This window comes from Fringilla coelebs, assembly GCF_963513975.1.
Source record: "Fringilla coelebs genome assembly, chromosome: Z".
In the NCBI taxonomy this organism is placed as follows: Eukaryota; Metazoa; Chordata; class Aves; order Passeriformes; family Fringillidae; genus Fringilla; species Fringilla coelebs.
In genome coordinates this window covers 13,119,937-13,145,357 of record NC_140031.1, presented here as the reverse complement: position 1 = coordinate 13,145,357, position 25,421 = coordinate 13,119,937, and the positions used below count along the sequence as shown (strand labels likewise).

The window sequence follows — 25,421 nt, the reverse complement described above, 5'->3', positions numbered from 1 at the left end:
CCAAGTCACCCTTCTGTCCTCAGCTAGTTCATAGCAGGGAGTTACTGCAAAACATAATATAACACCTATAGGCACTGGAATAAGTTAGGCACAGCATGCTGGGACCTTCACTGACATACTAAGAATTAATTCCCTGTCACCAGCCTTCAAATAGCATCAGAATTCTGCTCCCTGCAAGTAACAAGTATCATGTTTTTTCATGTCTTTGTGTTAAACGTAGCATGGATGTTCTTAAAATAGAATTAGAGAATATTAGGGCATTTTTTAAGTGTTTTTATTTATGGAAAGTTTCTAACTGACTTCCAGGTTTTGTTTTCTCTGAAATCCTAAATGCTTCTCCTATTAAAGTGTAAGTACCATTAGTGGATCTTTGAGTATAAAGAGGTTGATGATCTGGCTCCTGGGTTATAAAAGGTTGATCCATAAAATCAAACTGAATTATTAAAAGCATTTGGTGGATCTTTAGGGGAACTAAAATGCCAATAAAATTAGTAAGACAGTTCACACATGGAGAACAGAGTTCCACAAAATTATAGATGATACCAACAGGTACTGAGCAGCTTGTAGTGATAGAAACATACAGATAGTAAGGAACTGAGTGTCTTTCATACAAAGAGAATCTGAGAGAGCTGGGCCTGCTGAAAAGAAAATTAAGAGCTATCTTATATTTATTCATAAGTACCTGGTTGGAGGATCTAAAGAAAACAGAACCAGGCTCTTTCCAGTTACCTAGTGACTTTGCAAGAGGCAACAGGCACATACTGAAACACAAGGGTTCTATTTGAAGAGCAGAAAACATTTTTTTTTACTGTGAGGGTGACCAAGTAAGGGAAAATGTTGCTCAGAGAAGTGGTGGAGTCTCCCATCTGTGGAGATCTTCAAAACCTGACCGGACACAGTCCTAGCCAACTCGCTCTAATGGAAGATCATGTTTGTTTAGAGAGATTGGCCAAGATGATCTCAAGAGGCAAGTTCCAATAACAGTTTTTCCATGATACCTTGAAGTTGTGAAAATAAGTCAATTACATTAATCATTTTGTACACAGAAAATCAAACCTTGGTGAGGGTTGGGAGAAGGGTATTTTCTAGTGCATGTGCAGTCCATTAATTAATTTACTTTACTTTTCATTAATTAATTTTTGTATCAGCAAAACTTGAAGCTGTACAAGGCTTCTCAATGAAAAGTTTCAATAATACAGACCAATTTTTTACACCAGTGCTTCAGCCTTCCATTTTCACACACCAGGTCTGTGAAGACCAAACAAAAGAAGAAAATCAGTTCATATCCTTTAAGTGAGAGGAAAGATCAATGTCTTCCTCTTTGAGAGGAAACACGCTAAAAACTGCTCTCGCTCAGAAGGAGAGTGGGGAATTTTCCATTTTCAAAAAAATGCATGAGCATTTTTCACCTTAGAGAAATCCATTTGTGCACTCCTGCACAGGCACTATACCTGTCAAAAATTACCCTCAGGAGAGACAGAGTTCCTCATCTCAGGTCAACTGCTCTGGTCAATGCAGCTACAGTATGTCTGCCAACCTGAAGAAAAATCAATGCACATGATCCTCCTAATCACCTGTCAGGAACTTTATATCATGGACTGCCCTAAAATATGCCACAAGACTGCAGTGGTGTCACAAATGGATGTGGGGGTTTAGATAAGTCCTTGCCTTTTGCCCTGGCCTCTGGCAGCAGGCAGTAGCTTTATTGAGGTGGCCAGCACCCCAAAACCCACTCTCATTTGCGAGTTCCTTAACAATGGCTGATTTGGTCTGTTATAGAATGGATTATTTATTTAACAGAAATAAAGCTAACAGACATAAAACTTAAACCAAACTAGTGCTACACAGGAATAAGGACAAAAAGAGACTACTAGTAGGTAAATACAGTGCGAGGTTAAAGGTACCTTTAATTAATGTTACAGCTAGTGAAGAAATAATACGACTTACGATTCAATGTGTCTTACCATACAATTGTTGGTGGGGCACACATGGAGATTCTTTCCTTCAATCCAATCCCCAGGGAAGTAACTGTGTGTCCAGACTCCAGGGAGAGGTCTCTCACGCTTTAAGGGGGTGTGTGTAGAAGTTTCTGCCTCTGTGATAACTCATGTGTCTTTTATAGTTGGTAAAACAGGGTGTCTTAGTCAAGAATATTTCTTTTATCTCTTCCCACATCAAATATTCAGACTAAGGTGTTGATTCTTAGCTGAGGCTGAGCCCTTTTGGTGCCAGGTGCCCCATTGCTGAGCCTTTCAGGCCAGGTTATCTCTTTATGCACCTGTGGTGGGGGAGCAGGTAGATGTCCTGGCACACGTGGTTCCAGAGCCAGCTGAGAAAAGGAGTCTGCCCCATGATTCCTGCACAGAAAATTCTTCTGCTGTAGCTGAGAAGCAAATAGGTGAACTGAACATCAGCTGAGGAAGGCTTAACAGAGATAGATCTGATATTGTAGATCTGATATTTGTATTTGTGTTGATAGATGAGGCTGCTTGGAATGAAACATTTCTTTGAAAGTTTTCAAAAATTGTACAAAACAATTCAGTCACTGATTCTGAACCTCTTGTTAAAATCATGCCTTTATCATGACCCTTAAACTGCATGGTTTCATTTATTTAGATGGATATATTAAAACAACCATGGTGGAGATTGATTATGATTCTTTAAAAAGAAAGAAAAAACCATCCACCAGAGCTGCTGTGAAACATACAGAGAGTGACCAAGAAACATATGATGATGTTGGAGAGCAGGACACTGCGAGCAGGTATGTATAAGGAATGCATGAAAAGAAACAAGTGATTCACCTGGGTCAGCCTAGACAGGGGAAGTTCTCCAACAACAAATCCAGCTCTTGTCATAAAACAGCCATTTATATAAGAAATGTGTAACTATCATATGCAGCTATTCAGACTGAGTAGCTCATGTGTGGTCAGAGGAGTTTAAATGAATTCTGGAATCCAGCATCTGTAAGCTCTCATACTTAGGAGAAGCCCATACTGTTGGAAGAGGACCTACTGAATTGAAATCCAAAGGAGAAAAAAGTGCTAGCCATACAGGATTGCAAATCACCTGCAGGAAGTCCAGTTCTCTTCTCTCTCTCCCTCTCTTTACTTGCTCTGTCTTTTGGAGTCACATTCTCCCTTTTCTAAGATGCAAGACTAGAAGACTCTAAAAGCAATGGAAGCACTCACTGCACAGGGGAACTCCTGATCACCTTCATTGCCTTCATAAGCCTTAGCATGAGTCTTTAACTCTTGACTACCCCTTTCATTTTGATGAGAAGGGACTTCTGAAATCCTGTCTAGGGTAATCCTTCAGAAGAGAGTGCAGCTCATTAATTTAGCCTTGAAAACAAGGCTTCTCAAGTTCCATGAGATGGGTACAATAAGCTATACTTACTTTTACTTCATTGGAAGTTTCTTCTCTATGGCACAGTCTCCATGCATTTGCAGTGCAGTGCTACATTGCAGATTCTCTATGACAATGTGTCATCTTTTTCATTTCAAATAGATCTGCAGCTAGAGGAGGGACATATCCAGCAGCAGATCAGACTTGCGGCGGGGAAATACCTTAGTGGTCTTGTTGCAAGGCTCATGGCTATCACATAGCCTAGTATGACAGTGGTAATTATGTTGCAAGACCTCACAGGAAATTTTGCTGCTTACATGTGATTCGACAAACCATTCTCCATTGAATGTCCTGATGTGTAGAAACAGAGCTGGGATTCAGAGAAGAGATCTGCATATGGGTGTAAAGGATTTCAGTATGTAGGACGACCCTCTTGAAGCACTCAGCCATTACACCTGCCTTTACTGCATCCCATGAGGCTCCTTAGCTTAGAGGCCTGCCTGGAATAAAAGGACTGCAGCTGGCTGGCTGATAGAACATCCCCATGAGCTTCAGCAGCAGCACGTGGAAAAGTCTGCCTTCAGGCTGGTATTTTTCATACAACCAGTATAGCTTTGTGTGTGATGTTTTTCCAGGTTGCTCAGTATCAGTTTTCCTCCCAGCATATTTGTCTCATAACATCGTGACCTAGCCACAAGAGCCATGTTAGTTGTTCTAGGTTTCAGGTAATCTCAGCATTAGTTACCTCATTGCAGAGGTATCCCTTGGCCAATCCTTTTCAGTAGGGCAAGCATTACAATTAGTCACCTCAATGCAAGGAATTTAGAAAATGCATTGCATTCAAAAGCAAACAATTGCACTGTTTGCTTACTAAAATAACAGTGTATTCCAAGGAACTTCAAAGGATTAATGATTGGCTTTGATTCATTAAATCCTTTAAGCTGTATTTTGACATTTTTTTCTTCTGTAGTGACTAATAGCACTCTGTTCAGTTTATGAGCATGAAGTGTTGGAAGGTCTGACATATATCAATGTTTTGAAACCACTGGAAGAATGCCATTCCAGAAAAAAAACTCTTAACCAAATAGTATTATCACATTATCAGTAGTATTGCTAATATTCCAAAATTAATAAATTACTAGGGGTGTTGTATTTCAGTATTTCTTGGCACAAGAGTTTAACAAGTACCTTGTTTTGATGTATAATTTTAGGTAAGGCTTTGACCTGGAAATAATCTCAGCTACTATGAACCTCTCAGGCTTTTTTCAACTACTGTTAGAATGTTAGGCTAATATGGACTCCTTCCATATTGTTAGAAACATACACTTATACCCAGTGAAAGCTAGTTGAGCAATAAACTAACTTGTTTACCATTTCATTTCAAGACAATCACCTCATAAGGAATGAATCTAAAGGGTCTGGATCTCCTCTGTAGTGCTTAGTCAGATTATATTTTTATTCCCATCAGGTCTGACTATATGATCTCCTGACATCCCCTCCAACAAAAATTATCCTATGATCCAAAGGCATATTTCGTATTTTAATTTTAAGATATCAACAGGAATATAAAATACATTCTAAATATTTTTGCCAAGGCCAAAAGCTTTAGAATTAATGATTGAAGAAGTGATGGGTGATCATGGAGTTTTCTTTTTCTGAAGGACGACTGCTTTTCTCTAAAATGTCTTTTGTTTACTTTTTCAGTCAAAGTGGTGACCAACGTGGAGGTGGAAGTAAGTTCTGCTTACATGTCTGGGGGGAGTTTTTTCTGTGTATTTCTTACCCTCACATTCTAACTTCTGCTGCTTCCACATGCAATATTATTCATAAGCAAGTTAAATGTCAGCTAACAGGCAACAAACAAGGAAAGGTAGTGGCCAACTAAACTTCCCTGCCACCTGTGGGAACTTGAGTGAGACAGAATGTATGTCTCCAGATACTGTGAATCACTAGCATGCCAGATGATCAAACTGTTTTTACTTGTGTGTGAAGGCAAATCATCCCACAAAACAGCACAGATGTAACTGTAGAAATATTAACGTGAGCAAGAGGTTTGTACAGGAGAAATCCAGTTCTGAAATAGCCAGAACTACTATAAATTAAAGCTTCATTTTGCTGACAGAGTTAAGGGGAACTTCAATTGCAGCAGCACACTGGAGGCCCAACTGCAGCAGCTTCATGCTATCAAGCTGACACATTCAAACCCAGTTTTCCCTTTGTTAGCAAATATATTTGTGTAGCATTCTCTGTTAATCACAAGAGCACAGCTCATCTTCTCAGCTGCAAGTTTAGGTACTGGTCATGGCAGAAGCATCCCCTGGCAATACTGAATGGAGCTTCTGCCAGCCAAGTACAGATTTCAGTCCCTCCTCTGACCAATGCCTAGAATTGGACATGCAAACCAAGCTAACTCTGCACTGAAGGAGGTGGGGCACAAATGTCAAAACTGAGACCAAATTGCTCATGTCTCTGACTTCTTTGGATAAAAACAAGATGTCAGCTGCTGAGAGTGTTAGTCTGACCTGTTTAATCATCACTTGAATCACACATGAAAACTTAGAAGTCATCATAAGGTCTGGGCCAAAATCAGCCATTTAGAATTTCATTGACTACAGTGTAGAAGCATTTGTTTTCACTATCCATGTTCTTATGATTGACAGTGCCACATTTAAATGCTGTGGATGGCATTCTAAATTGGAATAAGTCTAAATTTCTGTTTTAATAAAGGGTCTGGGCTGGTTTACAGAAAGAGTCAATTTGCAAGGATATTGCATAAACTGCACACACATCTGATATAGTAAAGAAGCCTATAATGAATACCTTATTTAGCAACATGAAATATAATTGCATTAACTCACTATTTGATCTGTTAAAGACATGTTCCCACCTCCTCCTTCTGATCAAGACATTTATGATGGAATTGATGATGAAGATGCTATAGCTAGGTATGTCTTTATATATTTTAAATAATTTGCTTCTTTGACAGAATGTTTTCATTCAGTTTTTAGTGGTTTTGAATCAAGCATAACAATTAGCAGGTATTAGGATGATCAGCAAGTTGGTATACATCAAACTGGATATGTGAAGCTAGAGAAAAGCGTTCTTCAGTCTTTTGAAGAAGTTTTGTTCTGTAATTTTGATATGTCAGCAAAAGCAGTTTGCAATCACGAAAATCTCCCAACTTCCAACTAGACAGAATAGGTGTGAAATCAAAATAACAGACTAAAATTCTAGGTTGCTGAGTAACACCATGAAAACAGTAATCCACTAGATTAATATCTATTTTACAAATATATCTCAGTAGCTACAAGAAGCCTAACATAAATATTTCCAGTTTAGCATGTTAGCATTTGGGTAAGTAACTTCATTTCAGGAATTAATGAAAATGATGTGTATCAATGGAGAATTTTACTGGGCCTTTTGAGAAGAACATTACATTTTACATTGTGATAATCACATGCATACTCCAAAGGTCTGTATCACAGGATGAAGATAAGAATGGTATCTGGCCCTGGGGAATCTTGAAGAGACTAAAGGTCAAAGATGGCAAAAAGAAAAGTGTACGAGAAAAAACAGCCAAAGTCAATGAGGCAGAAGAAAATGAAAATTTGTTGTAAGAGTCTGCCAGGAAATCAAAGTGCACATTAACTAATTCTAATAAAGCATTGATTACATGCTACTAACATGTCCTCACAGCAGCCTAATGAATCATGCATGAAATTGCAGCTCAGATGATACTTTTCTGCCAAAACACTGAGCTTTCTTTTCACCTGCATAATTATTCTCTTAACAAGCTGTTTTTATTGCAAAAGTCTGGTAATTAAAATATGCTGAATTCTTTTTTTGGTGAAAAGCACCAGAATAATCTATCATCTTTGTGCCACTGCTCATGTAAACTTGCTGCAAACTCAGTAAAAATTTACTTTTCTCACCAGTACAATATAGCTGAGATTAACTTGTCATTCTAGGCCCAGTTATCAAAATTTTAGGAACAATGTGCCAAACAGAAAAATGCAAAGATTGTCTTCTATCCATCTTACCTAGAGAATAAATCAGCAGGTGGTGTTTCTGCCACATTCTTCAGTCATTTGGTTCTGAACAAGTTTACTTTAATTGAGTGATAAAAATATATTTAGTCCCTAAGTATTGCTGGTGTTAGTGGCACTTCAAAATGTCTGGAGATTACTTTAAGACCTTGTGTTGCAAGGTTTTAAATTATTTAGGTTACAAAAAAAGGCTATTAATATGATATAGATACTTAATGATTTTTTTTTCCCCCCCAGCATGTCTTCTTCAACAAAGCAGTCTGGAAAAGGTAATAGCCTATTGTTCAGTCTCCATATTGATTCCTGATTCTTTTTCTGTATATGTTGCTCTGTATCGTGCTAGTCACAAAAATACATCCAAGGAAGGAAACAGGACTTCCTATTGCTTATCCAGTTCCAGCAAACAAATTTCAAATATTGTGGCTGATCCGGCTTCAGACAAGGAGGTACAATATACACTGCAAGCTCCCTGGTAAACAATTTAATGTATTTAATGTGATTTTTCTACCTGAGATTTGCACTAGTAGTACAGATACACCAGGAAATAAGCACTCAGTGAAAGACCTCAAAATTTAAGAGAAATTATTTGTTCCATTTTTATAATTTGCAGTGCCTCTGTAAAAGAATATAAACATCAGCTCAGTTCTGGAATAAAAAGGAAGTTCCTCAAATTTTTGAGTCTGCTTCCAGAACTGAGTTCTAAACCTTCTATATCCTGCTGATTTTTCTAGCTATTGGTTCAATGAGTCAAATTGCTTTCCCTCTACAAACATGCTGAACATGATTGAAAAAGTATTCTGGGGCTAAGAATTCTCTTCACTGCTTTGGCATTGCAAAATGGCCTAAAAACTAACATACTCATGATTCATATCCACTTCTAAGCAATGTTGCATTGACCAGGGTGCTATAGAAGTTATTGAATGTGCATTAAAATCAAACTCAGTGCAATACAGTGGGAATTTGATGAATTAAAATGAAAATTAAAGTCTATATAATGTGCCAAAACTTGCTTTAGTTTCAGAAGATTAGAATTTCAGTGAATATCTGTTATTATGAATAAAGAATCTTAATTTGAAAAGGTTGGGTAGTGTTGCACAGGTTGTGCAAAACAGAACCCGGAGTTACCATAGACAGTAAATGGCTACAGTACTTGCCATAATTTCTTATCAATTTTGCTACATAGTAATACAATGTATTCACTTCTCATTTTTCACATAATAATGTTCCATTCTTTTGAACACTATTGTTTCAGATTACGGAGACAATGTTTATGATGACGTAGATTCTTCAGACTTCCCTGCTCCACCACCTGATTCCAGGCAAGTGAAAATATTACTTCCCTGATTAGAATACACAGAGAGACATTTTTAAAGTATATACCACAGGCAGATTGCTACTACTATTTGCTTTATTTGGTGTTGTCAGGTTTTGTAGTTCTCGTAAACCTGCTGCTGATAAGGGCAGTTAAATGCTCTTTCTTCCATTACAGATTGAAATAATAATTAGACTATAGAATAAGTAAGCATGTTTTGCATGTCAGCATATTCAGTCCCTGGTGAAAAAGAGGTAGAAAATTATGCATGGGCTAAAGGAACTTAATTATAGATTGTAGTTCTTTTTCTATCAAAATTTGGGAACTGTTAGGATAGATACTTTATCTCAGCTGGTGCAGTATTTTAAGAGAAAAGGACCCAGGGCCCATGTCTAAACTATGAAACATATTTGGAGGTGTAGGTTCAGCTTGAAAAACTTTTACCCTGAACTAGAAAATTATGGTCATCTTGGAGCACAGTGTTATGAGCACAGTTGCATCTGTGAGGATGACTGTGACATGTCACATCCTGTTGTTGCTTACTCCACTTTGGTGGAGTGACAGTGCACTATAATAATGTAGTCTGGAGATATAAAAAGAGAGCTCTTTGGATTGTGTATCCAAAGGAAAATATGTGGTCCTTCTAAGCTAGATCTAGGGTAGGTCACACACGTACATTCATCATCAGTGAACTCATCCTGCCAAGATCAAAGATCAAAAAGTAGAGTCAGACTTTACATTCCCAGGTGCATCATTAGAAAGGGCAGCTATGGCATGAAACCCTTCCACGGTCTATGGCAAAAGTCAGTGCCAAAGTGCATTCATTATCAGGGATGTGCAAAAAACCACACAACTTGAAACAGATCATGTAATGCAGATTCCCTGGTGTAGCAAAGTCTGCAGGCATGTAGGGCTAGCACACACAAGGCTAAGATGTTCCAGCTGCCTCCATAGCGTGACATATCATTCAGCGTATTGCCCAAAGGTGCACGGTCTTCACAAAAACTGCTCCTTACTGTGAGATTCTAAAGTGTCTTTGTAGGTAGAAATTTAAAATTAATTTTTGATATTCACTTATGTGATAGCTATACAAATACAGAGAGAAGTAAGAAAGACAGCCCCAACTTTTTTACTTATTTTGAAGTCAAGTCTGTATTGTATTCTCAATATTAGTTTTTCAGAGCAACAAAAACGTGATAAAGACACGTGAAGGCAAATGCATTTTCATCAAAATTATCAGAAGGCCAATGCTTCTGATGTGTTCCTAATTTTATTTTATCTGTAACCTCTTGTTTTAGTTCATCAAAATCAGGAACCTTTGGAAAAGCTAAGTCAGATGAAAAAGATGCGCAAAAGCTCAAGAAGATAGAAAAAGAAGAGAAAGAGTTCAGAAGAAAGTTCAAAGTAAGTTTTGTTCAAAGTGCTTTTTTCACATAAAATATAAAAACAAAGTATCTGTGCAGTGTCTTCTAATTTGTTCCCCATAACTTGCTTTTGGAAGGGAATGTATTACTACATGTATAAATAGTGATCTGAGCATCTTTAAATCTAATGGCAAGTATGGGCACATGCACATATTGTAGCATATACAAATATTTGTTAATTTCAAAAAATTTAGTAATATATATGAATATTAATGGAAAAACACTAATGGATTTTAACCATGGTTTGGGGATGTTTTTTTCTCCTTTTCAGTTTGACGGTGAAATAAAAGTTCTTTACTCTACAACCACAGTCCAGGATTTATCACAGAAAAGATGGGGATATAAAGACTTGCCAATCAAACCAGGGGAATCTCTTGACGTTATTGAAAGTACAGATGATACCAAGGTCCTCTGTAGAAATGAAGAAAGGAAATGTAAGTTTTGTTTAAAAAACTGTCGTACATATCAAATAGTCAGAGAAGGGTTGAGTAGGATGTGTAAAATCTCTCTTCCCTGGTTTAGGGAGGTTTACCGAGGTTTAGCTTGCCTGGTTGCTAAGAGGCAGATTGTTATTATCTTACAACTGTTTTAATGCTGGTTTGCCTTAAAAAATCCAAACCACTCCCAATGGACAAGATATACTAAGTATTAGGAAAAAGGATCATTTATTTTTGTTAAGTTCTTCTGCGCAGATAGGACCAGCAGATGTTTTTCTTGCTTCTGTCTCTCCCCCTATGCCAAAAGGAGTGTAGCTATGATAGCCTGCTGAGTCTAGTAAAAGTAAAGTCCTTGCTGCACCTCTGGATAGAACTAGCCCATTGATTGCAGCCAAGAGAAAATCAATAACAATATTCTTCCTTTGGAAGAGATGCAGTTTAATCTTTTCAACAGGCTGGGGGGAACATTGCTTTGGAGTCTTCCCCCCAACTCCCAGCTAATCCAAGGCATGTGTCCTTGCTGGCATGTCTGCTTGTTCAGGGAGCTGCACGAGGGCTTTCAGTGTTTCTTTGAAATCCTTGGCCAGGGTTTACACTGGCAGAAATTTTTGAATTTTTGGAGAAGTCCAAAACCATCTCCTGATGGTTTCAATTTCTTAATGAGCTTCTGTTACAACACTTTCCAAATCTCCTGCTGAAAATTCACTTTGTTCTGGAACAGCCTACTTTCAAAGTAGCAGCATTTTCCTGCTCACCTTTTCTTTTTACCTCTGACCTATGTAGAAGACAGTGCAATGCTATAAATCTCCAAAGAGGACTCAGCCACCTCCCTTTTATTTTTTCCCTCTTGTACTCAACTCTTACAGTCTGGAGTACAGCCTTCTTCCTGGCAGGCCTGCAGGGAGAGGAAGAATTTCTTGCATAACAACACATATGTTTTTCAAAATATGGATTGCACTGGTAGAGCCACTTCCCCAAAAAAAACAGCTTTCAAAGCCACATTTTTTGAATCTAGCTAATAACAAAGTAGAAAGTAGTTCATGTTGGCTGTTTTCCTCTCATAGCCTTCAAAGCCTTTCAAATAATGACAGGAGCTACTGCTTTGCTATGCATAAAAGAGCAAAACAAATAAAAATATCCTCCCTGAAAACCTCTGAGCACATCCCAGTCAATTTACACATTAGTTAGCAAACTTTGAATCCTACTTTAGTTAAGTGCATGAAGTTTTGTTTATTTGCTCTAGTTGTTCTACCTCAGACCTTAAAGCTCTGATTTTACCTTCTGAAGGCAAGGTAGACCGAAAATCCACCATGAAAGATGGTTTTGTTATTTTCTTGCACATGAATTCTTTGATTTAATTATTAAATTATGAAGCCCTTCCATAGTTTCAAGCCAGCAATTAAACAAAACCACAGTTTATTTCAATGTGTTCTCACCTTTTGTAGCAAGGGCTGATGATCTTAGGAACATATTCTGCTATGGCTTATTTTAAATGTTATGAAATTATTTGAAATGTTAGAAGTGAAACAAGGAACTGATTTTCATCTACATCTCAAATTCCTTCTTGGTCTGAACTCACACATTTTGAAATACACAAAAGCTTTCAATTCAGCTTTGTAGATTTTGCCTAATCAGTAGGACATAAATGGACTTCAGTGGCCCAAAGTTTAATTTTTGACCTCTCTGACCTTCCTTTACACTGTCAGTGAGCAGCTGGCACTATGTGTTATAGCTTTCAGTGCTTGCTAAGTAATCAACGTGGAGTGTGCCAACCTGCTGGCTTCTTCCTTATCTGGAAGCACCATAAAAAATAATAAATTATTTGGAAACTGAAACTTTGGATACGTAACTTTAGATTAGTAAATATGAAAGAGTGTGAGACCAGCAGGGCTTGTATCTCCCATATATTTGAGGGCTAGTAATCAGAAGAACCTAGATAATGCTTTGCAGTGGCAGAAGCACTGTCACATGCAAATGACTTCCAAGAAGACTGTGTTTGTAGGCCATGAGTATGAGCAAAGAAACTTTGCTTTCACGTATTTCACTTGAGAAAATTATATGAACAAGCAGAGAAGCTTAGATTAGCCAAATGATTTTGAATTATTTCCTGGAGACTTCAAGAGCCATGGAAAATATTGGACTGCCCTATAAAGAATTTTGAAAAGACAATGTCTGTAAAATAAAAATTTAAAAAAGCAATTTCTATGTCTTTATTCCAGAAAATAAAAACTGTGGAAAGACAACTGAGCTAAGATATCCTGAATAGACATTGCTAATGATTAAAAGAAGGAAATTTGCATAGTAATTTTAAATGACAAGATCACATTTATTCTTTAGAACTCTCCTAATTTCATACCAGCTTACTAGTGTTTACCTACAAACATGTAATTACTGTTATAGCTCTCTCTTTTTTTGTATTCATTATACCAATTGAAAATTATTTCAGTAGATATCTTTCACCAAAGACAGGAAGTAGTTTTTTTAAAGAAATTGTATACATTTAAAAGGAGTATGTGTAATTTTATCTGATTTTATTAGTAATGCACTAGACTAACAGAATAATAGTCAGTAGCTTTTCTAAGGTATTTCCATTATTATATCCATTATTGGTATATTAATGTTACAGTTTAAATTTTAAACAGTTACACGTAATGATATTTTCACTGGAGTTCACATCCTGAAATACATTTTTTTCTTGTATGAAACTCTAAATATTTCTGTTACTTATGTTGTTATTACTATACTACATTTTTGTGCTGTAGTTTTTGTTAATAATTGTTGTTTCACATCCCTCTCATGCAACCCAGAAACTGAAATATGACAACCTAAGTTTGCATAACCTCTAATACTATTTAAGTAGGCAAATAAGAATAAGCAAAATACTGCACATAGCAAAATCTTCATCAGCTAGGTGCCCATTGTACATTGTTTTCCATCTACTATGTATTTCTGTCTGAAGCATATAAAAGAGAAAAACCACATTTCTTTAGTACTAGCAACTGAGGTTATAATGAGTATTTCAATTTGACTTAAATACATCTATATTTCACTTTTACAGATGGCTACGTTCTGAGAAGCAATTTAGTTCAGAAGTAAGTATAAAGTTATCATTTTGAAATATTTGTTTTAACACTTAATTTTGTTCTAAATTGGTCTAGTAAAATAGTGAAATATAATTATTTTAGTCTGTCATTCTAAACTTGAAAGTTGAGTTATTTTTAAGGAGTTAGGGTTTGTCAAAAATTAATCACATACATCCATGCCGGAAATTTTGGCAGAGCTTCGTTCCTCATTGCTTAACCATAAACTCTGGTTAAGCCATGAAAAATCCCATAAATTAAGCATTATTGGTACTAGACTCTATTACTGAACAGCAAGTTAATGTGGTTAGGTGTATTGATGCCTTTTTCAAATGTTTAACATGGACCAAATGTTAAATGGACCAAATTTTCTTTAGGTTTGTTTGTCTTCAGTCTTAGTGGCATAGAGATTTGGCTCAGTGTTGCTCCAAGTAATTGCATGGAGCTCAGCATTTTAGTTCTAATCCAAAACTCTTGTCAGACTCCATTTCCTTCAAGAGGCTTTTCATATTAGACCCTTAAATATCAAATCAGATGTCATTTTTAGAATTGTCACATTTAGAATTTAGAGGCATTTAACACTCACACACATATTTGAATTATATGTATAAACAGTTTTACTGTCTTCCATGGGCCTGTCCATGTATCTAAGTCACGTATTTGAAAATTCCTATTCATGGAGCATGTATTTTTAATAGACATTATCTAAATTCATTATCTAAAAAGTAGCACTTCCAAAACTATTATGTAATTTCTGAGTAAAGAAACAAAAATAATTTAAAGGGCATAGTGATTGGTTTGTTTAGTTCCATTTTTCTGTTAACCATTTTTTAAAAATAATTAAGTGTTTAATTTCTTTATGGAAATAACTGTATGAGAACATCTACATAAAAATGTAATAAATAAAACCAACTTTTAATACAGTAACCTTTCATGTTAGAAAGAAATGTATCAAAGTCTGCTCTTCCCTGAAAATATTTTGACCTCACCATCTTGCTCAACATTGTTCTGTTACCACAAAGGTTGTATTTTCCTAATTAGCAAGTTAATTATTTGATAGATTGCCTGCGCCATACTGCTACTGTAGTTTTTAATACATTTCTGATGTCTCAACTTTTAAATATACTATTTGTCTTTTTTAACTTACAGTGATGGAGAGATTTACGACGATGTTGGTGATGGTATGTTGAACATTTGGAACAATACTTCATTTCTATTCAATTACAATAAATAACTGTATCTTTGTGTTGAAGTACTACACAATATTAATAGTTTTGCATTTTATTTCCATTTCAGATTGCATCTATGATAATGACTCTGATGCTGCATGCTCTTGAAATAACAACTTCATTCAAGATCAAACTCTAGTTTGGAATCCCACTTGTGAAAGCAAGAAGAGTCACAAATGCTCATTGCTAATTAATTGGTGCCTCTTTTAAATATACAATTAACATTTTTTGGGATTTCAGCCTTTTGCTCTCCAATGCTTTTTATTCCCATTTATCTGAGCATTTAAAATTGAGGGAATATAAGCAAAAGTTAGGGTTATCATTTTTCACTTCCTTTCCACAATTCCTACAGTCCATGTAGAAATATATTTTTAATTATCTATTCCCAGAGGCCAGTTTACATCTGTGAAAGGTCTAGAGGACAACAGTCCCTGGCAACAGGTTTTACTTTGGCTTTCACCTATTAAGCACCAAAGACAGCCACTCTGAGTAGAACAGTATTCTGAAAAAAAAAATGGTGATAACATCCTGTTGTGAAAAGAAGAAATCAAAAGTGGTGATCAGAGAAGACAATAAATCACTGACCTGCCATTCCAACTGCAATAGTGTTAGTTACACTGACATATGCAGTCATGTTCCATTATTTCAAAAGTATATTTTTCCATGTTGTACTAATGATAGAATATAATTCTCTAAGACTATCTGAAGTCTACTTTAGAGTATAGTGGTCTACTTTGCTGTAGTGTTGCTCAAAATATACTCAGAACATTTAGGTTAAGATTTAATTTCTGTTTATTTTGAAGATAAGTTGTCACTATAGTAATTTAGATATTATAAGCTATAAACTGATGAGAAACTGTTTGGAAATTACTTCTAGACTAAAGATATAGGTATATTTATCATTCTATTTTGATAATGCCCTTTTTTTCGAAGTATTGTAGTTTACTACTAGATTTGGCTAAGAAAGAGTACAGAACTCAAGTATTTCCATGCTTATCCATTGTAGAAATAACATTTTTTCCTAGAGTTCATTTTTGATGCTGTTGTCTGAATGACCAAGTTGCAAATAGAAGCAAAGTGAACAGGTAACTCATAATGATAAATATCACTTTACCCTTATGTATGAGAAGTGACTGGAAATCAAAAGACATTTACAGTAAGCTCCCAATAAAGATGGTAAATGTGTGCAAAAATTGGAACATCTATTGTTTTTGCTGTAGTGCAAATTAATCAAAAATCTGTAATGACCAATGTGGCTGGATCAGTGGAAGCAGCTCCTTTTGATGAAGGAGTTTTCTTCAATGCTGAAGGGAAATCAGGTACACATTGTGCAACACAGCCAGTTTAGTTTAGAAACATAAAAAGTGTTGGCTCTGTTAAATCAGTGACTTTTGGTCTCACCTTCAGTGAAGCTGAGATTTCGTCTTCTAAAAGTGTCTTTTATTGCTGCTTCAAAATACAATAAATCTCAAAGGAGGCATAATGCAGTGGGGATATCAAACATAAAATTAAGAAATAGTGGCTATAAGCTATTTTGTACTGTATGTAAAATCACAGATAGTATACTGGAAAGCTATATGCAACCTGACTTTTTCTTTCTCTTTGCTATTTCTTATATCTATTTGCTATTCAATCAGCATCTGGGCATCAAATAACAATTTTTTGTGTAAACATCAGCTGCAGCACCCAAATAGAAAACATGGCCATGCATATTAAGTGCAATGAATATGTGTGATTATTTGACTGTCACTGCTAATGGATTATTTATTTTTCAGTGGCATTCAAGAGGCTGTCTGCATTAAATTAGCAGGCAACTATACAACTACATAGCTCTTCCCTGTTCTTGGTGTTGATGTGTGGAGGCACTGCAATTCTATATCGATAAGACTGACTAAATTGGTCATACGATACATTAAATAATGAAAAGAAATAAATATATTTATAGCTAAAACTCTATTCATTCCTTGTTCAAGTCAAATATAATGTGATTGCTGCAGGGTGTCAAAATGAACTTTTAAAAGTATTACTTACTGAAAAATTACTGGCATTGTATCCCTTAACTTTTACCAATGCTTTTTTGTATTTCTTCTGAATAAAAATATTCTGAATAAACATTTGCATAACAAGAAATGTGGGTACACTGTCTTCTGTCAAAATAGAGCAACAGTAGCTGAACAGTAACTTCTGAAAATTATCACTGAGCAGCTAACAGAGTGAAAATCAACTTTATTATTGTTGCAAAGGCTGCACAAATGCAACGTGGCATTTGTTAGTAATTGCTACCCAGAAAGTGAAATGTAAGCAGAAAATCTTCCAGACAGGAAAATCTATACTTAGGCAGTCTATATTCTAAGGGATTTTCACCTGTACTTTATTCCATTATCTTTTAAAAGACATAAAGAAAGAAAAGGAAAGCTCTTCACTTGATACTTTTCCACCTCTGAATTCAGTCTGTAATCCTGCAGTATTTGGCTGTGCCTGCAAAAACAGTCAGCAGTGAAAACATCAAAATATTGACATAAAAATTAGGTTTCAGCATGAACATCCTAGTTAGGGTAAACAGAGCTGGTTTCCATCTGTGTGTACCTCTGTGCTGTCCCAGTAAATAGGCTAAGCAAAAGCAAAACTGGGAGGGCAAAAAAGACTTCTCTAATTCAGTAGCTTTATAACATTTCTCTGCTGTTACTGCAGGCTCTGGACTGAAGGAATGCAGCTGATCTCCTGCACATTCCTGTGTAAGAGGTTTATACACTCAATCCACATAATTGCAGATCCCCTGGCTACTCCTCCAAGTCATAACAAAATTTCTTCTATGTGTGATCCCTTTGCATAATCCATTCTCAACTGGAAAGGTCAGTACTTTAGTAAGAGCGTGGAAATGCAGAGGTGGAATGTAGATTCTCTGTGTGAATTATAACACCCCCGACCACTACATTACTCTACAGCAGACACCGTTGTAAGCGCGTGTGTGCATAGGAATGTGTGCATCTGCTGTGTGTGAGTATACTTCATGCATGTATTAAGGCAAATTCTGAGGAAACTAATGGACCCATTAAAGGGCACCTTTATGATTTCTGTACAGCAGCCCCAGACAATCCTGCACAGAAAAGCTTTTGCATGTAGTGAAAAGAACTGAAGTGCTAGGAGAGTCAATAGATGTGCTTGTATTTGCACAGCCTCTGTTCTGACTCCTCATGTGGATGCGTTGTTAACTGTGTGCGCAGCCTATAATTACATGATGGCTCAGTATTTTTTTTCCACAGGATCCCCGCCTCATTTAGCGGTTGGGCTGGATGAGAACTAATAGAAAGGGCAGTTGTTCAGCCCTGCTCATTCAGTTTCTGGCCAATCCTTCATTTAGTGCAAATCTTCCCAAGCTTATGCTGCACCCAGAATTATTAGTTTCTCATGGCATTCATCACAATGATATCTCACATTCCCTTGAATAGGAATGGATTTATCTTGTGAGAAAGGAAAAAATTTTATCCCCATTTTAATGTATGAAGGGAAGGCACAAACAAAGAACAATTTGTGGCACATATCCATTAATCCTGGATATAAAACCAAACCACTGAAACTAAATTAAATTTTTTGTACTTTTCTAGATTAGGACTCCTACTATTTTATCTTCCTGTTCTTTGCCTCTGCTTATGGTTAAATAGAAAGATAAGAGAGACATCACCTTGTGTTTAAAAAGTATTAGCATGCAAAATTTATACTGTAAATAGACTACAGAATTACAGACTCTCCAAATGCTTCTTGAATTCTGGCAGAATTGGTGCTGTGACCACTTCCCTGGGGAGCTTGTTCCAGTGCTCAACCAACCTCTGTATGAAGAACCTTTTCCTAAAATTTAAATCTCCCCTGACTCATATTTAGGCCATTCTCTTAGGTTCTGTCACTGGTCACCACAGAGAAGAGATCAGTGCTTGCCCCTTTGCTTCCATTCATGAGGAAGCTGTAACTGCAGTGAGGTCTCCCTTCAGTCTCCTCTTGTCCTGGCTGAACAGACCAAGTGACCTCAGCAACTTCTCATACGGCTTCCCCTCCAGACACTTGACCACCCTCGTTGCCCTCCTTTGGACACTCTCTAATGGCTTCATGTCTTTCTTACACTGTGGCACCCAAAAGTGCCCCCAGCACTCGAGGTGAGGCTGCCCCAGCTCAGAGCAGAGCAGGACAATCCCCTCCCTTGCCCAGCTGGTGATGCTGTCCCTGATGCCCCCAGGACAGGGTTGGCCCTCCTGACTGCCAGGGCACTGCTGGCTCGTGTTCAATTCACCATTGACCAGGACACCTTTCTGCAGTGCTGCTTTCCAGCACCTCATTCCCAGTTTGTCCATACATTCAGGGTTGCTCCATCCCAGGTACAGAATCCTCTCGGCTTTAGAGGGAGTCAACAGCCCCTCCCAGTTTTGTACCATCTGCAGACTTGCTTAGTATCCATCCAGTTCTGTGTCCAAGTCATTTCTGAAGATGTTGAAGAGCACAGGGCTGAGGATGGACCCCTGTGGAACCCCACTGGTGACAGATCACCATGTCACGAGTGGCATGTCTGATCTCATCTGTCACTGTAACCTGATGTCACCCCAGTCACTGTAATGCTTTGTGCCCCACCCATGAGCCAGCTGCTCACACATCACAGGATGTGTTTATTTTGTCCAGAAGGCTCCTGTGAGAGTATCAAAAGTTTTGCTGAAAATGAAAAAGATTACATCAACTGGCTTCTCTTGATCAACAAGGTGGGTTAGCTTGTCATAAAAGAAAATCAGACTTAAACTATGTTTACAGTAATAAAAAAGTCAGTAAATAGGGAATAGTAATTAAAATTTAATGTAAATAATAGGTGAGGCTATATTGAGAAACTTAATAAAAAGTAAGGATGAATAGTAGAACTTAGTGGTGCACATTATTACACTTTATAACAGTTGCTATCTTGCAGCTCCCATGTTGACAGGCAGTTTGTTGGAATCGTTTTGAGTGATGTCTATGGCTCTCACCAGAATTAAACCTTTATGTGTACATGGTCTGGTATAGCCTGGTCCCAAGGCTGAGACATCTAAACTGGTTCTGAAAGGGCCAACTTATCTATAAGAAGCAATTCACGCATAACCCTACAAATAGCAGCAGCATAACCCTACAAAACCTCCACCTTGACTGCTTAGCCTAGCTAAGAAATAAGGCTGTTGTGCAGATGAAGGGTCATCTTAAGCAATTTCCAGAACCCCAGCCACTTGGGAACAGTTTCAGTGCCACTCTGATTAGCCATGGTCCTGCAGAACACCCCCTACCTCATGTTCTACCCTTGTGCTGAGCAGCACTGTGGTAGTCCCCAGTCCCCTGGCTGCAGCAAAGTACAATGATCTCACAGTTTTCTTTCTCTCATTCTAGATAGATGACTCCTGAACATACATAGAATTTGGTAAATCATTTTTATTTGCCTCCTTTGAAAGCACTTTGAGAGAGAAGATTAAGATGTTAATAAATGTATAAAGTTTATTGCTTGGAGGCTTTTTATATTGTGGGCCTTGCTACAAAGAATATGGGACACTGTGTATCTTTTCTCAACACACAGATACGTAAATATTTCTTGAATTTAAAATACTCACTACGAGGCAGAAAGTAAGTATGCAAAATGTCAACACAAACATGAATGAAATGCTAATTAGATGGGTACCAAGGGTTTTAAGAAATATTATACGATTTGCATTACTTCTGTAATAGCACAAAATCCTACTGCTCAGGAATCATGAGACAGGCAAAGAAAGGAAAATTTAGCACTGGCTTTTATCCCTGCTTTTTTAAACTTTTTTTTCTTTGGCCTGATTCCTGATTTTCAAGTTCTTAACAGAAAAAGCTGCCTGATCCTTCATTTACGTGTGGGTGTGCTTCAGGTGGAAAATGTACACAAAACACAGACACACAATGCGAGGCTCTCATCCATTTTTGCTGCTGACAGAAGGGACACACAGCCAAGCTCCCTTCCCTTCTCCTGCATCTCAGCTTCTTCCATGTTCTCCTGCCTTGGACAATGTTGTTACACACCTTCCAGCTCACCCAGGTAAGCCCAGTTTCTTCTTCTGTATTGATACAAAGAAAATCTTTATTTGGTTTTCACTACCTCCTTTCAATGCCTGACATGTTCTCTGTACTTTCTTTTACTCAATTACTTCCTGTTCCCCATAATTATTCCTCTTTTCCTTGACTGTCTGACCACGGCATTTTGTTCTTTGCTTTTCTGCTTCCTCGTTCCCTTGTTCCTTTCTCTTTTCATCCTTCTAAACTGTTCCCCTACTTCTGCATTCCTGCCCTGGCACTTTAATTTTTATTCCATTTTTAAAAGCTGCTCTGTTTAAATGTCTTTTTTTTTTTTTGCAAGATTCCTAACTCTGTGGGTGACACCAGCAGAGGTTTAATGACTCAACAGGCACTGAGGAGCTTATAATTCTTGTATTTTGAGTTCTAGGCTGTTTATCCCACAGCATTTAAAATCAGATCAAACACAACTTCCTCTGCCCTCAATATTTGTGGGAGTTTTCTTTAGTACTCAGTTTGGGATGCTATATATAACTAAATCTTACAACTGCCAGTTTAAACTTTAAAAAAACTTTTTTCCATCCCATCCCTTTTTTCTTCTTCTGTATTCATATTAAGCTACTTGCTACTGGCCATGTAAGAGACGGAAGCATGCTCTAATGGCAGTCACTGGCTGCTTAGAATCTCCAATATCCAAATATTTCAGTATGGATACCAAGATGTATATCAGCATTGCTGCTGAAATGTTAGCCAGTGCTCAAAGAAAATATTAATGGGCTTCTTCAGTTTTTTAAGAAAAGACTATGAGTCACAAAAATAGTTTCTACTGCCACATAGATTTTGTATCAGTAGATTATAAATTATCCTTACATTGAGTTTCGGCACTATTACTGGAGTTTATTTGGACAGAAACAGCAGCTGTGTTTTGTTAAAGTTTTTCCTCAGGTGTAATTATTATGCCAACCATACACAAACTAAACACCTGCTGCTTTTCACAGCTTCAATAGGATTATACAGTGTGGAATGCTGGGAAAAATCTCATATGAACGGGTGCTTAAGTATAAGGCTGTACTAATTAACAATCTAGTTAGCAACCTGCCCAGTTAATCAGGAAGACTTGTTGCAGCACTTGACCTTCTGTTATTTTGCCACTGACTGTTACTGCTTTAGTATGATACTTATACTGCTCTTGCTTAATTTTCTGCTATGCACTGTATGTTCATTTTTAAAATTTCTTCAATTATAGGGTACTGAAGAAATAGTAACACTACAAACAACTGCAATCAATTCTGATTTTTATTAATACATTTTATTTCTTTCTTTATTTAAGGGTACTATCTTTGTGAATTAACTTAGATTATGATGGTTTCCAAAATCAGAGCAATTTCAGAAAAAAAAAATTTCCTGAGCTAAAAAAATTGATAGGTATTGGGGCATTGTTTACAGCAAACCACATTACTTTTGCCAACTATATTACTGATACTTCAAATAGTGCGTACAGAACTCATTTTCCATAGCAATATATGTAGAAATACACCTAGTTAATTGTATTTGAAAGGGTTAGCACAGGAATATATTAGGAATATAGCATGTAAGCCAGAAGAGCACTCACATCCCAAATGGAAAATCCAGTAGTAGCAACTGCAAATTGTCTATTTTTCTCCAAGCTGTTTGGTGAACATGAGACCAAAATGGTCAAATCAAAAACTACTAACATATGGACCAAAAGTTCAGGAAAAAAAAAAAAAAAAAAAAAAAAATCAGCATTCCTTGTTTGACTTGCTCTCTGCACTGCGCCAGACTGGGCAGTTTGGCAACCCTCACCTTGCCTGTAACCAGAGGCAGCCCATAGCTGCATCCATACTACATGCATACATCATTTAAAACCCTGCCAGGGAACATCCTTGGGCACTGGACCTTGATGGCCTTTGCTGCCACACTGCCTGAATCAGTTTTGGCTCAAGACCCATGCAAGGTTGTCCAAAGAACTCCCAGCTCATCTTTTCAGGATATCCATGTCACTACTTCCCTCCCCAGGTGACCCCATGAGCCAGATGGATTCCCAAGGGAGCAGATGCATTTAAAATGCAATGTCACTGCTTTCACATTGCAATTCTGTTTCAAGACCTCTGCCCTTCCAATATCCCAGATTCTGCTAAGTTTTCAACACAGCTCTGGCCAACACTGAATTTTTCTCAGATCCTCTGTAGAACTCACAGCAAAAAGCCTCTGTTCCCAGGAGTCAAATTAATTTATATGCAGGAGGAAGGACCTTCCTATTTCTGCTTATTGCTGGGGACATAGAACCAAATCTCAAGAATAACACATTAAAGGACTTTGATTTATGTAGATTAAGCTGCAGCTAATGGTGTCACCTTCTTCCCCTTGTTTCCTTCCTCACATCCTCTGAAGAGGGTGCCTTTTCAATCTTGCAGCACCATCCTCTCTCAAGCAGGTCCTCCTGTTGCACAACAGGTACACAAGCCCAGAGCTGCAGCTGCATCGTCCCACAGACTGCTCTGTATCTGGCTGGAGATGTGACACTCATTGTCACGCTTGTACCACTTTATGCCAACTGTGAAGCACCAGGAGGTCTGAGAATTTCAATGCATGGCTGCCCACAGGTCAGGCATTGTGCAGGTCTACTCTAGGACCTGTGTTTTGCTTCAGAGTGACCACTGGTTGTTCAGAGCTGCCAATAATTTAATTTTATATTATACATTTGTCCAGCTGCTGATGAGCTGGATTTGATTTGACTGAAACAGTGGAATTTCTAAACCAAAAATCTACCAGGACCCATTCTTAGACAGAATTGTTTATGTTGGAAAAGACATCTAAGTCCATTGAGTCCAACTGTTAACCCAGCACTGCCAAGTCCACCACTACAGCATGTCCCTAAACACCACATCTCTATCTTAAATACCTCCAGGAGTGGTGATTCCCTGGGCAGCCTGTTCCAGTGCTTTACCAACTTGCCAGTGAAAAAATCTTTCCTATTATCCAGTCTAAACCTCCCTTGCTGAAACTTGAGGCCATTTCCTCTTGTCCTATTGCTTGGGAGAAGAGACTGACCTCTACCTTGCTAGATACAACCCCTGTCAGGCACCTGCAGAGAGTGATGAGGCCTCTCCCAAGCCTCCCTTCTCCAGGCTAACATCCCCAGCTCCCTCAGCGGCTCCCCATAGGACTCAAGACCCTTCCCTAGCTCCATTGCCCTTCTCTGGACTCACTCAAGTACCTCAGGGTCTTTCTTGACCTGATTCTGAGCTGCCGCTCAGACAGACATTTTTACAGCCTATTTTTTTTTTAACATAAAAAAATCAGGTCAAATTATTTTTGTAATATTATGTGGACAAACCAATATCAGATAAACTTCTGAGCTACTTCATTCAGTGATAGTTTCTTTATACTTTTCTTTGTATAGCTCCATTGACAGTGTTCCTTAGCTGCAGAGAACAGAGCTCACGTTTTATCATGTTCTATGCAGTTTGATGGGCTTCATGTCAAGAATAAGACTAAACAAATAGAGTGATTGCAAAAACTCTTGCTAATAGTATAGAAAAAGCAAAGAAGGGATTATTGTTTTAACCTTTTGATCCCTTTCACTAGACTTTTTTCTCTTCCTGTTTGTCCAATTGTCATTCAGTATTTATCATTTATTTATAGCCAATTTTATGATATTGCAAATTAAGGAAGAGTATTGCAAGTACATTTGCCTAAGATAAAATGCTGTGCAGTTACAAATCACTGTAGCTCAGTTGAATTCAGTCTGCATAGTTTGATTCAAGTTTATGTTTTTTAGTCTACATTTACACGATGGACAGGCTGCAGCTGGTGTAGATGGCCTATCCATACTCATTTCCATGGAGTTCCAGACAGTTAAGCCTCTGCCACTAGCTTTCTTTATTTGACCCCAAACAAGTTAAAAGCTTTCCTTTCTGATCTTAATTTTAGATTTTAATTCTATAGCTCACATATCTTCTACAGTATATGGCATGTCCCTGTTCAGTATGTAAAAAGGCTGCCCAACACGTGAGGGGGTAAAAGCAACACTTTTGTGACTGGAAAAGCAAAGAACAAAGCAGTTTCCTTTTGAGTCCTTTAAAGGCAAGCACAGAAACATGACTCAAGTTTTAGAAGCCCCTTTCCAGTCCTTCAACATGTAGAAACACTTTACCCTGGTTTCAAGACCAACCTGCCTCTGCACACCTCCAGGTGACACTAGAGGATTGTTATGGTCTCGTATGCCATGCTTTGCAGTTGGGAAAGGAAATACACCAGCAGCTCACAGGAAATTCTGCTTACCCAGTGTGTCCCTGCATCTCCTTTTGGAGATTTAATAAACTACAGAGAGAACTAAACTACATACTTTCACATAAAATTATAAAGGAAGAATTAAATTAAAGCATTCTGATTCCTCATTTGGCCACTAATATATATTTGCTTTGATTGGATTTATAGTGATTTGTTGTATTATGTTTTAGACGCTGAATGACAAAAAAATAAATAGAA

General features: G+C 37.5%; 1 protein-coding gene across 1 annotated transcript in view; it reads left to right on the top strand.

The window, feature by feature from the left end:
• Positions 1-16,913, top strand: part of FYB1 (FYN binding protein 1) — a gene marked incomplete at its 5' end in the record, with an annotated part of 38,994 nt that extends 22,081 nt beyond the window's left edge. The window contains 12 exon segments of the mRNA XM_084225365.1: positions 2,617-2,761; positions 5,050-5,078; positions 6,221-6,290; positions 6,818-6,958; positions 7,629-7,660; positions 8,644-8,710; positions 8,712-8,714; positions 10,002-10,107; positions 10,399-10,561; positions 13,623-13,656; positions 14,794-14,825; positions 14,941-16,913. Of these exon segments, the coding sequence (XP_084081491.1) occupies positions 2,617-2,761; positions 5,050-5,078; positions 6,221-6,290; positions 6,818-6,958; positions 7,629-7,660; positions 8,644-8,710; positions 8,712-8,714; positions 10,002-10,107; positions 10,399-10,561; positions 13,623-13,656; positions 14,794-14,825; positions 14,941-14,981 (863 nt within the window). The 3' untranslated portion in view covers positions 14,982-16,913.
• Between the last annotated feature and the right edge of the window lie 8,508 nt (positions 16,914-25,421).